Source organism: Pholcus phalangioides, unplaced genomic scaffold (genome assembly GCF_987345545.1).
Source record: "Pholcus phalangioides strain wild (caught in Gottingen) unplaced genomic scaffold, Ppha-v1.0 ptg000016l_1, whole genome shotgun sequence".
Taxonomy (NCBI): Eukaryota; Metazoa; Arthropoda; class Arachnida; order Araneae; family Pholcidae; genus Pholcus; species Pholcus phalangioides.
The window spans coordinates 12542275-12560442 of record NW_028301609.1 but is presented as its reverse complement, the minus strand read 5'-3'; the positions used below and the strand labels follow the sequence as shown (position 1 = coordinate 12560442).

Below are 18168 nucleotides of genomic sequence, written 5' to 3'. Positions count from 1 at the left end.
CGTACACTCACATTCCCGCATGTACCGATTCGTTGGGGGTTCCGCGGGGGTTGTGTGTGTGGGCAGGGTGCATGTGTGGTGTAGCAGTAGTAGGTAGGGCCTCCAAAAAATGGCTCGGGGATCCATGATGTTCTTAAGTCAGCCACCTCGTTGGGCAATTTGCCTGTTGTGGCGTTGTATTTGTATTTATTTGGAGTATCTTATAACTACTGATGTTGTCAAAGACCTTGCACTAGTATAAACTAAATTGAAATCAAAAATTCATGTGTCAATAGTCAATCTTCTCCCTTTTTCAAAATTTTCAGTAAGCAACCAAACCTTGCTTAAGTTACAACCTTTGTGGTTATCAATTCTTTTTGCTGAGTAAAACACTCCACACAAGGCTTGATTGGTTTTTTTTCTTTGTTACCGGTGGATAATCCTGATAACTGACCATCACCTTTTTTTCTCCAATTCTGGAGTATTGACACAACCTCTTAAAAACCTTGATTTTTGACCAAGTTTTTTGTGTGCGTGTCGAAATCGTGAATTAAATAAGGTCTGTCTGAATAATTTTCAAAAATTTGTTTCTTTTATTTCTATAGTTGTCTGCATTCACTTGAGAGCACTATATGACAACCTTGCAAGTAGATGGGATGAAGCAGCCAACATATGACAATGGCACTGCTGGTGAGATTTTCTTTTTTGACACAAAATTGTTGTCTCATTTAAATTCATTTTTAAATTGTCCAATTTGATGAATGACTCAGTGTGTTTGTCGTTCATGTTTTACTTTCTGTTTTACACATCAATTTGGATCAATCAGCTTTCATTCGAATGTATTTTTAGCAGTGAATTTGTTTAGCCGCTGTGCTGTCTGGTGGGCATCGCACTGAGCCTGGAAAAAACCTGGCTTTTAAAATATTTACTTGGTGCCTAGATTTTTGTTCGATTTGTCAAGTTCTGTTTACTAATCAGGAAAAAAAAGTATATTATTTGCATATGAAATGTGATAGGACCCAAGAAAAATTGTTTAGGGTGCGAGAAATGGGAAATCGAGGATCCACTGCATTTTCTTCAGATAATATCTCTATTTTGAGTTTGTTGTCTATAGGCCATTGAATGGTTAAAATGCTGTAGCTGAATTGTAATTGGCGAATAAGTTGTATTGTGACCATACAAGTATATCAGATCTAAATTCAGTTCCCTCTTGTGTGTAACTGTATATAACTGTTTTCTCTAAATATGTCTTAGTTTTTAATGCAGAATTTCTTGCCAACTTTTGTGGCAAATATAAAACCTGTGCATAATTTTGACGTAATGAATTACTGTCATGCATTTGAAGTTAGATTCTAAAATTACAAGTTGCTGTATGCGATTGCTGACATGATACTAATGTTAGAAAATTTGTGAAAAAGATGTTCATATATTGTTTTTCAATAAGAAGAGCATTTTAAATTTGAGGATTCATTATGTGATTGTATGGCAAAATGTTATTCATTTTATTGAAAAGTTAAAAATTAGAAAGTTTTATTCTAAAAATTCTGTTTATGAAACAAAGCTTTTTGAAGGATGAGCTTTATAAGACATGTTTTATTATATTTTGAAATATCAAATTGCAAAAACAGTATCTATTGTACGAAGACTAATTTTAATGTTTCTGCTTGTGTCTTTTCTTCAAGTAGTCAATGGAAATGTGGAAACGATGGCAGAGCAGGCAGCAAGGCTTCTAGATTTCAATCAGAAGCTTGATATCAATCTTTTGGACAATGTTGTCAATTGTATGTACACTGGTGAAGGAGCTCAGGTAATTAATATCTTTTGTATATTAGTAAAAGCTTCTTTAGAAAACCACAAGAAAAAAAATATTTTGCTAAATTCCCGTCTTTTGACTAAAAATGGTATTGTTTAGTGAAATCAGATTTTTATTTCAATAAAATTTGTATTGTTAGTGTGGTTTGATGTCTCTGGTTAAATAAATTTCTACATTCATGAAAGTGTCATTACTTGACCTACCTTTTGAGAAGGGCAGAGATAATCGTTTAAAAGAAAAAAAATTGATTCATGTAAGGTTCTCTTCAAGCATGAATGAAATGAGAGGCAATCAAAAATTACTGCCACTTTGTAGGGAATAACTTTTCTTTCCCTTTATTCATAAGTTGTATTCATACAAATATTGTGTATACGTCTGTGCTTATTATAAATATGCCCATGTGTTTTGTTTTTTGATATTCTCATTTGATTCTCATGAGCATTAGAGTAACTCATCCTTGACACAATTTGTTTGTCCAGTATATTTTTACTAATACGGTATTTGCAAATTGTACTGTTATTATAAAAAAAAATCAACATTAAAGAGTTATTAATAGAGCCTGGAAGTCCAGGCAAAATGCCACAATTGCCTTCTTTGCTTATTTTCAAACTTTTAGAAAAAATGTTTTTTTTTAGATTTTTTTTTTGTCATAAATGCCTGTTTTCTCATTGTTTTATATTTATTTGTGAATTTTAGAGGCCATTTTCTATAGAATTCATTTTATAGATTTATTTCTATAGATATTTTCCGCATGGAAAACTTAAATTTTTTTTTCTAAAATCTTCAACCCTTAGTATTAATTCTCATCTAAAAGTCTTCCTTCCCCAGCCCTATTTAGACACAAATTGGCATAAGTGCCTGAGAGATAGGGACGTTGGTGTTAGACATAGAATTGACAAAGATTTTTCATCTCTGCTTCATGCAGCTTTTCAGTATTTTTAGCAATTGAAAACCACATCAAACTTGCATCAGAAATGTGAAATGTGAGTTCTAGACTAAATCAACCCATGTACTACATAAGAAAAGCTGAGAATAAACTAGAAGTTTGTTTACAATGTTGCTCAGCATTGTAGTTGAATAGCAGACCAGTGACTGTCCTAATTGTGCATTGGTTCTTTCTCTCTAATCGAACACAACGCAGGTCTATTGCCATGGGCAATTTACTACAGAGTGTGTTGTGTCGGAAGTATAAGTGTGTGTGCCTAACAGTCTCAGTGCGTATCTAGTGTTTTCTGATTTTTCAGTGGTGCCATCTATATTTCAGCTTATTGGCTGACATTATAGCTACAACAGGATGGGATGGGAGCTGACAGGGCTCTAGCCCTAAAGCCCACTTTATTTTGAGTTATTTTTTTACACATAGATAATAAACTGCAAACAGTCGTGGCAAAAATCATGTTCAGAAGAGATCTTTTTTAAAATTGAAGCAGACTAACCAAATACAAAGCTTAATACATACTTAAAAATTTTGAAAAAAACCAAAAAACCGGGTATTTTTGGTTTTAACCAGGTTTGTTTGTTTTAAATAGTATTAACATTAAAAACAATAAAATATCTGAAAAATCATTCAAACTTCCAATAATTAACTAAAATAAAATGTTTATTAATGTAATTAACACTATTCCCATGCTAATTAATCAATAAATATTTATTACATTTTAGCAAAAATCAACTTTTGCAATTTAATTATTTTTTGCTTAACTCATTGGATTACTGTGTGTTTGAAAATTCTTTTAATGTTATTATTAATCATATAATATATAAAGGTTTTTCTCCAGTTACTTTCAGTATACTTAATTAGGAAGCTATTTTGCAAAAAGTAATAAAAATTAGGTGAATATAATGTATTTAATGAAGCATAAATAATGCAGATTAATTAGCAATGATTTACGGTATACAGGGTGATTATAACTAAGGTTCTGATTTCAAAACACTGTAAAAAAAGAATGATTGTCAGAATGACTTGAAAATTGACATGAATATTCCTGAAAAAATTCAATTTTATTTGATAAAGGGGAAAAAATACTTAAAAATGTAAAATTAATGACATCATCCAACTTGTGGGAAATTTGCCCGCAGAACGGAAAGGATAGACAGTCATGGCAGAATGATACCTTAATTATAACATTTCACGATTTCATAATTCATGGAAACATCACAAAAAATGAAGTAATTGAACAAATAACTACAACTTACTTAAGAAATGTTAAATATGTTGTCCACCGCATGTTCTGGCTATGAGGTTGAAAGCACAAAAATTCTTGTTCAACAACAGAATCTGAGTATGCCATGGTCATAATGTGGATGTGCTTGCAATTCAGATTTATTAAACACTTAATCTGACCACTGTTTATAACATTTTGAGAAATCCCCACAGCCAGAAGTTGCAAGGGTTAAGGTGCATCCTGTCAAAATGGGTCTTCAGCAGCTGGTATTGCAATGTGCATCTTGATAGAAGTTCTATCCACACACTGATGCTGTGGAAGTGCCGAAATGATGTGGTTGCACAAAATAGATTATACTGCTAGCCAAGTACAGCATCGTCTACTTGCACATTTTGTACTTTTTTCTTTTGCGAAAGAAACTTCCATTGCTTCAGGAGTATCCATGCAAATTTTCAAGTCATTCTGATCAGTACTTATTGTATAGTTTTGGAATCAAAACTTAAATTATAATCACCCTGTATATAACTGATTATTTTTCATAAATCTGTTACTACTATCCAGTAGAACCTTTGATTAACTGGGCTTAACCATGAAAGTATAAAAAAAAACAACTATTGAGTATTAAGAATGGGAGATATACAGTAGATGTGCTACTTCTTATGGGAAAGAAAATGCATGTGAAGGTAATGTAACTACTAGTACACTAGTCTTTGTCCTTTAAGGACAGCTGGTGTCTTTATTGGATTATAAGACCACCTGCCCTTAGCATGATGGTGTCACTACTGTTGCTGCTTCTTTGTGAAGGGAAAAAGAAACCCTGTGAGATAATACACCACTACATTTAGATGTGTGATGCAATCCTTATTCATGAATTTGCTAAAGATAGAGCATCAGAATGTAGCCAAAGGTTAGAAATGTTGTAAGAATGAGAAATTTAGGCTTTTATGTATAACTTTAAATGACTAAGATACTTCATATGAAAAAAATATATATATTTTGGCCACTTTTATGAGACTTTTTGAAAAAAACCACTTATAAAATCTTATGTCATTTAAAGATATACCATCAGAATGTACCCCAAGGATATAAAATGTGGTAAAAATGAAACATTTTGGCTAATAATGAACCAATATGATATTTTCAAGGAAAAAAATGATATTTAGGCAACTTTTATTTGATTTTTTGAAAAAAACCGAAATGGTTTTTTTAAAAAAACCACTTGGTTTAAACCAAACAACCCTGGTTTTTATTATGAAAATTTTATTTTAAATAATTCTATTTAAAAACATTATGATTTTGATGTAATTATTCTTTGATTTCAGCTAGCACTATTTTTTGCATCAGCTAATTACATATCAAGTATTCAGTTTGAATCAAACACCGACCTAACTTTGTGGGACCACAAAAATCTTTTTTTGGCATGATAATATCAAATTTACTTGATTAATGATGCAGTTTTTATAATCTGTTATTGAAACGGTAGATATAGTGAGTGCAGCCAGTTTTGGCCTGTTTCAGTTGCAGTTTTGTGCAGTTGTTTTGGCCAGTTTCAGACCCTTAATGCGTAGCTTTCAGTTACTTTTCCTTTTTACCATTAATTATTAATTCTTTTTTTTAGTGTCTATTTTAGGTATTTTCAGTGCCTTTTTGCCTGTCTATTTTGATCATTTTTAGTGCCTAAACATCCTGTCTCTAGTTATTAGCATTCAAAAAGTAGCAGTTTAAATTGAAAGAAATTGGTTAAAACAGCATTTTAATATGAAATTTGGTGAGAAATTTCTTTTTGATACTTTTTAATTTTTGAGCACCTTGTGAGGGGGGGTTGAGCTATTTTCTCAAATTGCTAAAATTTCATCTATAATAAAGTTGATACATTTCTCTTTGATGAAAATTTTGTCAAAAAAAAGTAAAATAAATGGACCTGCGAAATAATTTTGAAGAGACAGAAAAGAAGCATTATCACTATTTCACTGAGCATTGCTGTACATCCGAATTATAAGATTTTTCCTGCTTATTTCAGCAAAAAGTGGCTCAAGATGTTCTTACAACATTGAAAGAAAATCCTGATGCATGGACAAGGGTTGATACAATTCTTGAATTCTCAAAGAATCAACAGACCAAATATTACGGGCTTCAGATTCTGGAAAATGTCATAAAAACTAGATGGAAAGTTCTCCCGAGAAATCAATGTGAAGGTGATTATCTATTACTTTTCTTGAATTAGACGCAAGTTTGTATATATATATAGTCGAGCCTGCTTATAATGAAATTCTGTATTACAGAGGTTGTAATAAATAATCTTAAAAATATTGGTTATAATGAATTCCCATATGTATAGTTTTTTGCAATGGAATTTTTTTATGGGATTAATTTCCATTCAATCAGAAATTCTCTTTTGCAAACAAAATCAGATAGTGAAGTACTGTTCTGAGAAACCTTACAGTTGTGTCTTGGCAGTGCTATCTATAGCTAGATGGTGATCTCTAGCTACAAATAGTGCTGGTCCTGTTAATTTCCAGACCCACTCGGATAAAGATGGGTCTGCACAACCACAGTTTTTGTAAACTTCAGGACCATTAAAATGTCTGTAACAGTTCAACAGACCATTTGCAGCATGGCTCTTAAAGTTTATATCACTCGTGCCTCCCTTGCTTTAGTCAACGTTTATGAGTGGCTCCCCATAGTAGTTCAATAAAGAATAACTTCAAAGCACTGAACAGCATCTAATATTTTATTCAAAACCTATGTGAATATTAATATTTATGGCACACATGAATAATTTGTATTTAAATTATAATTAAACTAACTATATAATACTTAGAGCTGCCTGGGTTTTCTTCATATACTGGGAGTATTGGAGTGACAAACCATTGTAATGTAATAAATGTCTGAAATGCATTGTTTGGGAACCGTGATAACCAAAGTAAAAATTCCAAAAGTCATTGTACGGGCTCACAAACCATTGATGCCTGGCAGTTTTTTGTTCATTTGCCCAGCTCTGATGAACTTTTAAAATAGCCTATCATTCAAGTCGGGTCCTGTTTGGTATATTATATGCATGTGTGCTAATGTTTCTGATTTACCCGGAAGCCTTCTGGTTTTTAGCCCTATTAAAATCTTCTGATTGGAAACCAAATTCTTCTGATTTTTTGTAAATTTGTAGAAAAGTTTCTGAAAATTATCAAATTGTTTGTTTTATAACAATGAAAAATCCCTAAAGATGATCTCTAGGTTTTTTGCAATCATAGGTTGACCGACCATATTTCCTTGACGAAAATTTGGGGAATTTCAAAAACTGGAAATCGGTGGTCATTGCCAAATATGGTACTAAAAGTGAGCAAACTTGCCAATTACTGTATTGCTGGAATGGTGGGAAATTAAGCACTACTGCAAACCAAAGTGGAGTAAAATGAATTCCTCAAAAAAAAGTTTAGCATGACATATGTGATATTCATAATCCTTGGTTTTAGAGAAAAATAAAAACTCAAGTTTAAAATATGGGAAAAACAGGAAATCTAAAAATATGCCGGGCCAGCCAGGGAAAATATTGCAATGCTAAGGAAAAATAGGTTATATGGTCATTGGGGATTTTTTGAGGGAATGCATATTTTTTTTTTTTGCACAGAAATGTTTTGTCACATGACAAACAATTTTTTTCTAGTCTGAGAATTGAAACTTATATATGTGTAAAATTTGGTGAAGATCGGTAAAAATTGCAGATTTGTATAGAGAACATTTTATAAATGTAGATATATTCTCAAATCTGTCTGAAGATCACCTCTAGTCAGTGGACCATAAGTTGAGAAACGCTTTTTCAAGTATATTTCCATTATTAAACTTGGGCATTTACCATGTAGTGATTGTAATGAATTTTGGATATTTTTAATGTGACATCCAGCCCCCAAAGCAGAATATGTTAAAATCTGCAGCTTACGAATTTTTAGAAAAGGTGCAAAAATAATGTTCTGGAGATTTTTACTGCAGAACATTTAAAGTCAGCCAAGGGTTCGTTGCAGAACAATGCAAAACATTCTGCTTTGGGGAATCCAGCCTCAACTTTATATATTTTTTACGTTTGAGAGAAGAACTTCGTAAATTTTGTGCTTTTTCAAAATTAAATACAAATCCGAAGTTTTGTACGTGAAAGGGGCGTACTCAAAAGCACACATTGATATCAAACAGGATGCTAGATGTTCATGTTTTGGTATTCTTGAATAAACATTTTTTTTTCCCTTCAGGTATCAAGAAGTACATCGTTGGCTTGATTATAAAAACATCATCTGATGCCGAAAGCTTGGAAAATGAAAAAGTTTATCTCAACAAGCTGAATATGATTTTGGTCCAGGTACATCACTTTTTTTTTAAATGTATCATTCACTGATGCTGGTTATTAGTAGTTTAGTAACGATTGTGTAACATTAGTTTTGTTAGAATAACTCTATTACTCCCTGTTTATCAAATTTGCAGATTCTGAAGAGGGAATGGCCAAAGAACTGGCCGTCATTCATCAGTGACATTGTCGGAGCAAGTAAAACGAATGAGAGCCTTTGTCAGAACAACATGAACATATTAAAGCTACTGAGGTAGGTAACATAGTTGTGTGCGAGAGAGTTCTGTTTTGTTTAATTTAAATATATACTCTTAATAAATCCAGCTGTACACTATTCTGGCTGTTCCAGTAATTCAGCATTTTTAGGTGGGTTTTCTTCAAGCATAGAAGAGAGAAAAACATGTAACTGCATGTCTGTGCACAAAATTTCATATTATTTAATTAGGCTTTTTTAATTAACTTCTAGTAGTCTGGTGATTTCGGTAATTTGGCACACCTTGGTCTGATATGTGCCGTATTAGTGAAAGTCTACTGTATATATCTGGATTCGTAAGAATTTTTTTTCCAAGCTTTTGGATTTAATTTATACAACTTCAACCAGTAGTACAGTCTGAAATAATTAGTAGTATAACTTCCTTATAGAGTGGATCCATTTCAAGTTTTCCCACTCAAGACCTTTTTCCCATTTTAGGAAATCTTTTGCAAAGTTCTGATTTTTTTTCCTGTCCTTCATATAAAAAATTTCTGGTTTAAAGAGTTTCTCTGCTTAACTTGATTATATTGTATGGATGCAGATGACAATGGTTCGATGACAATATTTAAATTACAAATCTTGAATACAAATCTAATACTTGAACCTTTATTTTGAAATTTCCCAATTATTTTAGCTATTTTAGCAGTTTTATCGAGATACTGTTTGGCCTTAACTTAAACTTTGTAATGAATATATTATTCTGGTACTTGCAGTTGACTCTCTCTCTCAACCTCTTTTGAACTCTCCTTTGAAGTCCTTCTCAATAAATTTGATTATACGTATTTACAATTTGACCCTGCTCACATACATTTCAAATTTTTACATGACTTTCACATTCGTATAAAATTTAGCTTCCAAATTATCCTGGCAGAATTCATCCCTATGCATCTTTACTTAAAAACATTTCATTAAAAACTTTTGCCTTGACTCAGACTCCAAATTTTTTAAAAGATTCTTTTCAAACAAATTTCTGTTCAATCCATGTAATTTTTGTAGATGACATAAATGTATTGATTCAGTAGTCTTCTTACTGGAAATTCTAAATTTCAATGCTATTGTTCACAGATATGGAAATTCACATTAAGCCACTGAGGTGGTCATTTTGAAAATGGGCATTTAGGTAATTTTTGTTCACTGTCTGAAAATGCAGCGAGCATTGAGAGCCCCCAAAGATTTGAATTTATAATGGGGCACGCGTGACCTTTTTTTAAAAACATTTTTCTCATGTTTTCAGCGTTATGTCGGACAGAAACGTTTGTTGAAAGCATTTGAAATGATATTGGTTTATAATTAAGAAATATGTACAGTATATCACTTCGGATTTCAAATAGTCTGAAATAAAAAAAAAGAACTCTATACAAAATCCACTTTGCACTTAGATATAGGAACTAATCTAAAATACAAGGAACGAATAAAAATTTTTTAGGTTTTTTTCCCCTTCAAAATTATACTTTTCTTTTACCTTGGAAAGAATTATTATATTAATACAGTGATGCCTCTATTTAAAAATTTTGGCTAACGAAGATATTTTTATGCCATTTCTACTTCAGCTTACAAGCGCATGCTCACATAACACAGAAACATTGTGAGTTGAATTTTGGTTCCAATCACCAGAATTTTATGTCATTCAAGGCCAATTTATTTATGTCTCTTAGAATATTTTTTCCAAATGTTTCTATTCCTCTTTCGGAAAGCTTGTGAGCTGTTTCGTAAGAATTGAAAGACCCCAAAGCAGAATATGTCAAAATCTGCTATGTACATCGCAAGAACAATCTGAATTTTAAGAAAAGTTTAGTGTAGAAACATTATTATGGGAATTTTTACTGTAAGAAATATTTCCAGTCAGTTGAGGGTTCGTTGCAGAACATTGTAAAACATTCTGCTTTGGGGATGAAAGATTAAGCTAAGAGTAAAAATAACCCCACCCCTACAAACTTGACTATTTTTCATTGTACATGCTGTTTTACTGCAAGGCTCCTAGCGACAAGCTTAACAGATATCAACATTGGGTTGCATAATATATGGTGTAAAATACTTCCAGTGTCTAATCTTCTTTTCAATTCTCTTTCATTCCATTGTGAAGTTCATTTTTCATTTCAGCATTCTGTTAGTTTGTCTTTTTTGCAGTGTTTCTTGGTATTTTAAAAATCTATCTTCAAATTTTGAGCTGGAACAAATTATGAGATTTTTTATAGAAATCTGTGGGGAATCACGTTTCAGCAAACAAATATAATTTTGGAATAAATTATCTTTGTTTAGCTAGGTATAATTGAAATACAAGATTTAAACGAAGGTAATGTTATGCTAATTATAATTTTTAAGTAATTCAAAATGTTTTTTAAAATTGAATATTTTTCTTAAGTGTTATTGATTTAAATGATTCTTTAATAACAAGATTAAAATGAAATTAGAAGCATTAAATTTTTGTAACACTTTTCATCTGGATATGAGATTTGAATCACTTGATTTTTAAAAAAAATAGCGATTTGGATCACAAAATTTAAATTTCATTTTTCCTTTGTATTAACTTCAATGACATTGAATTAAAAGTAACCTAGTATGGTATGCATGTTATTGAAATGTGATTAAGTTTGTGATTAAAAGCCAATCCCGACCTAATCCCTAGATACAAGTGCAGAAAGATAACTGTTATATTTTTAGATTTGCTCATGTGTGAAAAAAAAATATATAGGGAGTTAAACTTATATATAACTGCGCAGTTATAGTTCACACTAAGTTTTTGCAATGCATTACAATGTGGGCAGTAGGGTTCCCCTGATAATAATAAAACAAACAAATTCAGCTTTTGTATAAAGTCCTGAATGTGCTAATTACTGATTCAAAATGATAATAGATGTTGTACCATCATTAATACAATTTGACTTGAAATGTTAATACAAAAGGGAAAGTCTAGAGTTTGCTTTTTTTTACCAAATCTGTGAAAGAATAAAAATGTGTAAATTATTAAGCAACATCATGCAAGTCTGAAACACATCATAATAAATGTAGCCATCAATTGCGTAAGAAAAACACATCATAATAAATATAGCCATCAATTGCGTAAGAAACGCATCATAATAAATGTAGCCATCAATTGCGTAAGAAACAATTTGATGAATGTTTTTCATTTTGCTGATGCCAAATCACCCTTTGGTTGTACATCCAGTGAATTGAGAAACTTGCACCATGTGTGATACTGAATCGCCCCCAGGTATTTATTTTGGGGGGGGGGCCCTCATGAATAAAAGCACTTTATAAGAAAAATTTTGATCCATGAGGTTAATTCAGGCTAAATGACTTTTCATGTTATATAAACAGATTTTGGATGTTCATATTTCTTGTAGTTTGTTATTTATTAGTTTATTAATTATAAATTAAATTTGAGAGATTAGATTGAAAATATGCATTCTCAATGATTAACAAAATGTGTTTTAATTAATAAGTCATTCAGTTAATTTTAATAAAAAATTGATTTAAATAAAAAAAAATTGATTTTTTGAATACCCTGCTTTTTATGAGGTCAGTTGAACAATTTTCACTTTCACACAATGTTTTGACCTGGCCTTTTGAATTTTGGCAAACAAAGTTCAGCTTTTTTATACATCTGTGTAAGTGTAGCCATTTAAGGGGTGCGTTTTTGAGGCTTTTGTTAATAACAGGGAAGATGAAAAAAAAAGCTCTCTCTCTCGTCAGAGGCAGGGACTGAAAAAGCAGTCGGAAGTGGAATTGGAATACCTGGTAAAAATTAACTTTTTATCAAAAACTATGAAATATGCAAAATGTGCCTTAAAAATTTGAAAATATGCTCTATCACGTAAAAATAGCAAAATATGCGAAAAAAATGCAAAGACAGAAATCTGAGCCCTAGTCATTAGATTCCAAGTAAGTTGAAAATTTCCAAAATTTATGTAATATTTAATGTTTTGTGTTTTATTTTCCTTAGCTTTACTCCCACTATAATCATCTGCTTTGTGGCATTACCGAACAGATTTTCAAGAGTGTGTTATTTTTTATTGTAGTGAAGAAGTTTTTGACTTCTCGAGTGGCCAAATGACTCAAGCAAAGGCAAAGCATTTAAAAGATTCAATGTGCACAGAATTTTCACAAATATTTCAGCTATGCCAGTTTGTGATGGTTAGTAGGAATATTTTACTTGGTATTATTTTTTAACAGATGTGTATATTTAGTCATTTTTCTGTATATTTTTATAAGAAATTGGTGTAAAATATTGAAAATATGAGATTTTTCTCCCTACTTTAAGTATATTATAAAGATGTTCTGTAATTTGCAGTAAAGATCCAGGGTTCTATTGCGCTCATGTCATTATACAACGAGGTCGTTAGTGACGTCACGCCCTTAACGCAAATTCTCAACGAGCCTCATAACGCAAATCTCGGCGACCATTGTCAAAAACTTGATTTTTCTCAGCAACCCGCGGTATGTCGTTATCTATTTTACGAAAAACTCCCTGGTCCGAGAGTTGCGTTAGCTCCGAAAGGGATGGACCAATCGGATAATTTTTTCCGCTGCTGATAATCATCATCACTATCAACGAGTGCTGCAGCATGTGCGTTATTATTATTTTATTTGTTTGTGTGTGTTTGTTGTCCCTGATTTTCTAAGCTGCATTTTTTTTTAATTCATCCGGATTTTTATTTTCATCAAATATTTGAGAAAAAGGTAGGCTATGCACGCACATGATACTGGCGCGGGGAAATTTTTTAAATTATTACGTTTAAAAAATGATTTTCTATTGAAGTTCAATGATGTTATATGAATTTGCAAAACGATTATCAAAAATATCATCATCATATATATTACCATGTTTTTAACACATTTAATCTACCTTCTTGATATTAAGTCAAAATCAAGAACAAGTACCCTTTTATTTACATCATTAATTAGACAATTGGTTTCCTTGTGTCACACATGAAAATGAAGTGCCACCAAATTTACACTGTTGTTGACATCTTTTTTATACTCCGATCAGAAAATGCACTGAAGGATTAGAAAAAATTTATTTGTTGATTAATAAAATTTACTTTGATTTTTTATAGTGTGTGTGTGTAATGGTGTTTACTGCATTACGCTTCTGTGTACTGCACAGAAAGTAGCAATACTTAATTGATATCACAAAATATCAATGTTATTAAACGAATTAAGAAGGGGAAAATCTGGAGACGTTTAAATATATATTGACGTCGATTTTGAACGAGGTGTAAAAAAAATATTGAGCGTATTTCAAAATGTCTTGAAAACATCGCGATAGAGAGATTTACCAGTTAAATAATATTCTTATATTGAGATGAGTTTAAGATTAGAATAAAGGCATTTCCATGCAAGATTTTAAAAAAAAAAACCGTTTTGTAGAGTGATTTATCTTTGTACAAAGTATAATAATTTATAACGATTTACCACTATGAATAATTTTTTCCAATCAGTATGTGTACAGATAACATTTTAAACGATAATGCTGTCTCTAAATCATGTTACTAAATTAAGTAACATAATTCAGAGAATTATTATTCATTATAATGAACAACTTGATAAATTAATAATGAATGAATGAATAATTTCCAATTCTAACTAGTTTGTCTCTGTTGCTCTCACCTTCATCGAAAAATGTACGTGCGAGCGGCCATGTTTATTTCTGTAATGCAAACATAACGAGTGGTCGCCGGTTCTCGTTAGTTAACGTTTTACGTAGCGATGTCGATAACGAAAATCGCTAGTAACGATGTGAGAAAAATCAACCTTTAGCGATGATGACGTAAATCTATCCCACAATGCACCGCAAACCCCAAACACGTTTGAAACGCAGGCATAACGACATGAGCGTAATAGACCCCCCCCCCCCAGTCTCTGCTGTGAGACTTTCTAGCTAGTTCATTAAATTTATGGCCAGGTAGCTGTATTTATATTGTGACATTACTGCTATAAAGTAATTCTTTAAAGCATGATTTAGCTTGTCTTAATCTAGGTCCTCATTCAGAGTGTGTGTCTTAACCATTGGTAAACATACTATTGCACCTTCCCCTCTCATTTTTATGTGGTTAATATTCACGCATGTTGTTTTTTCCTGTAAATTTTTATAAATTATCTAATACAGTCAATGCCTATTTTTCCGAACCCCATATAGACTTGAACAATTAGTTTGTAAATGGAAAATATATTTAAAGAAATGGGGTATATTATTTGAGAATAGAAGATATTTGTTTACAAAAATGTGTAATTTTTAAACTGGAGGCTTCTAAAATTGAGAGTTGACTATACCTTTTTGTTAGCACAAAAACTATGCCATTCCTTGATGTAATGATTTTTGTTAATTTTGTATCTTGATTTAAATTCAGTTGAACAAACATAATCCAGTTGTATATGTCAGTTTAATACGCGTGATGTTTTCAGAAAAATTTCACATTGAAATTCTTTTGTGATATCTTGCTCTGCAATTTGCAGGAAAACTCACAAAATGCCCTCTTGGTTCATGCTACTCTTGAAACGCTGCTGAGGTTTTTGAATTGGATCCCACTGGGTTACATATTTGAAACGAAGCTGATTAGCACGCTCATTTTCAAGGTTTGTTCTGTAATGTTATTTATTTTGCTGAATGATATCAATATGATAATTATGGAAAGTTTATAGTTATCTTATTGCTGCTTATAAGTTTTACCCTGGTTTGATTTTCTAAATTTGGACTTGATTTGACTTTCCTTTATAAGAAGATATTAAGAGGTATTTGAGAAAATTGATTTATGTTTTTGTGAAAACTAAAGGGTTGTGAATATACATATGTGAAGGTTCTTAGATGTGTGTTTGATACAAAGCAAGTTACTCTTCAATAATAGGTGGTGAGCTAGATGATTACAATTATAGAGGAAAAATTAAAATGTGTTTTTTTGTGTAGATTTTGTCTTAAGTGTGAAAAGCATTTATTTTGGCAGTTGCAATTTTTTTCTCTGTTTCATTGAAAGATTTTTTTAAATGCACATAAATTTTCTTTTCCAGTTTTTGCATGTACCCATGTTCAGAAATGTCACTCTCAAGTGTTTGACAGAAATTGGTATGTGTGAATCTTTATATATATATATATATATACTGGGTGCATAGCAAATGGAAGTATGAAATTTTATTAACGAACCATTAATCCTAGAAGTACACTTCCAATTAGAAAAAGTTTCCAAAGAATGTGTAGTAATCCAATATGTAATTCATGTTTCAGCCCTAATTCAAAAACAGCTCTATATGTGGGAAAACTTTTTTACACACATTTAAAACTGTTTTTTCCCTGCATTTCCTCCGTTTTTTGAATTTGAATATCTCCGTGGATATTGCACTTTGAAACAGATTTTTTTGCATTAGGAGAGACAGGGCAACAACTTTTTATTGGGCTTTTTGGGCACACAGGGACTGTATAAAAAGTTAATTTTTTTATATTTTAATACCTATACAACCCTTTAAAACACGAATGACATATCCGAGTACTACACGTTATTTAGAATTTTAGAATCTTTTTCTAACTGGAAGTATACCTCTAGGATCAACAGTTTGCCAGTAAAATGTCATATCCCTGTTTGCTATGCATTCTGTATGTTTGCAGATAATAGTTTCAGACAATAAAATTATTCAATATAATAAAATAAGAATTCAGATAATAAAGTATTATTCAAACTTCCAGTGAAATTATATATATATTTTTTACCTTAGCTGGTGTGACCTCCACGCATTATGATGAGATGTTCATTGTTCTTTTCACACAAACCATGGCACAACTCGAACAGGTTTGCAAAATTTTTTGAAACTCTTATCAATCTGTTTTATTTGTAAGCCTTATTTTCTTCCAAGTTTTCCAATGCAACCAGTAATGTTCTCATCAATTGGGTAATGAGAGCACATTATGTTACGCGGATTATAAAGTTTTCTTAAATAGTTATAATAAGTGTGTGGGATTAAAGCCTGCCATTCCATTTTGCACACTAGTGACCTCATTTTGATAATATTGATATTTGTGAGCGCTTCCATCGTGATCGTCATTATGGGAAATGATGATGAAATATATTCACGAATAACATGACACAATGAGAACACGAGAAACAACACCAAACAAATTGAAATAAAAAAGTGGAATGGTGCAGAGGTCATTCTCAAAAAAAAAAAAAACCTCAACATTGTTGCAAAACATTTCTGATAATGAGCACAAAAACATGAAATCTGTTCTAATATTTTGGTGGTTCAGCATTTGAAGTAAAAAAAACATGAAATGCAACAGCAATATAAAAAGACAAAATATGGAAGAGAAATGGGAAAAAATAATGAAAAGAAAATATGGAAATGAACATGTAAAAACAGTAGTTTTCAAAGCAAGGATGCTGCAAATAAAGATCTCACATGAAGTTTTATAACTCCTATTATATAAAATGTTTAGTATGTCAAAGCAGTGTGTGAAAATTTAACACAAAGTCTTAGTACCACTAGGCAAGTTGTGATTTCAGTCAAAAACATGGAGGAATTATGAATCCCATGTAATAACATGGAAAGTTGTTGGCACTTAGAATGCTTGATGAACCAGGAAAAAGCTTTCAGAATATCATTTAGATCATTTAGTTTTTTTTGAGAAGTTGTGTGAAAGGGATGTTTTTTTGTTGAATATTTTATCACTTATATTTGAATCAGAGTTAGAAAGAAAATTTAATTGAAATTATTTTCTTTTATCAAAAATTTTAATGTATACAATATCATTGTGCAAATTTTTAAATTAAGAAATCATATTCTTGTATGTATGTTTTTAGATTCTGCCTCCGAGAAACTTATTAAAAGATGCTTATACTATTGGGGGCGATGAAGAACAAAAATTCATCCAAAATCTTAGCTTGTTCTTATGTACCTTCTTGAAAGAGCATGGAAATCTGATAGAGAAGAGATCTGACCTCCACGATCCTTTACTAGCGGTAAGCCTTTTATGAAGCTTAATTCAAAATAGCTATTACCTTGCTGTTGTTATTAATTTATTTGTTACTAATGCAAACTTTTAATCATTGTTCATTCTTTTTTAGGCTTTGCATTATCTCTTGTTGATCTCTGAAGTTGATGAAGTTGAAATATTCAAGATTTGCTTAGAGTATTGGAATGTGCTGTCTTCTGATCTGTACAGAGAAACCCCTGTCCTTAGCACTTCATCTCCAAACTTGATGTTTCCAAGATCTACCAACTCTGTCATGCCTCAGAGGCGGCAGCTTTATACCCATGTTCTGACTAAGGTTTGCTAATTTCCCTATTCTTTGTGAATTTTGACGTTTATAATATGTATACGCACATATGCATGCTACTGATTTTTTAGTTTCACATTTCAATATTTTTCACAAATAATACAGTCGAACCCTGTTATAGCACCAACCCTGATTAGTGCCACAAATTTTCAGAGAACAAATCTTCCACATTGGGATTACCATGCGAAAAATTGATTTTAGACCAACTTGTAATGCCAACTTTTGTACTGTATACAAAATTGGTGTATTATATGAATTCTACGAATTTCCATAAAATTTCTTCCCTCACTTTGCTTTTTTTTTTTTAAGTAGTGGGGGGGGGGGGGGTTTATCCTTTTCATTCCACTGTTATTATCAGTCATCGT

General features: G+C 31.5%; 1 protein-coding gene across 4 annotated transcripts in view; it reads left to right on the top strand.

The window, feature by feature from the left end:
• Positions 1–18168, top strand: part of emb (exportin-1 emb) — a 60205-nt gene that overhangs the window by 7702 nt on the left and 34335 nt on the right. For 2 of the 4 annotated variants that reach the window (XM_089245625.1, XM_089245624.1), the window contains exons 2-12: positions 585–669; positions 1662–1786; positions 5978–6152; positions 8196–8302; positions 8425–8540; positions 12560–12674; positions 14997–15116; positions 15546–15600; positions 16245–16318; positions 17327–17485; positions 17591–17794. In XM_089245625.1, the coding sequence (XP_089101751.1) occupies positions 612–669; positions 1662–1786; positions 5978–6152; positions 8196–8302; positions 8425–8540; positions 12560–12674; positions 14997–15116; positions 15546–15600; positions 16245–16318; positions 17327–17485; positions 17591–17794 (1308 nt within the window). In that variant the 5' untranslated portion in view covers positions 585–611. The remainder of the gene's footprint in view (positions 1–584; positions 670–1661; positions 1787–5977; positions 6153–8195; positions 8303–8424; positions 8541–12559; positions 12675–14996; positions 15117–15545; positions 15601–16244; positions 16319–17326; positions 17486–17590; positions 17795–18168) is intronic. The other 2 variants (XM_089245627.1, XM_089245626.1) reach the window with 1 other exon arrangement.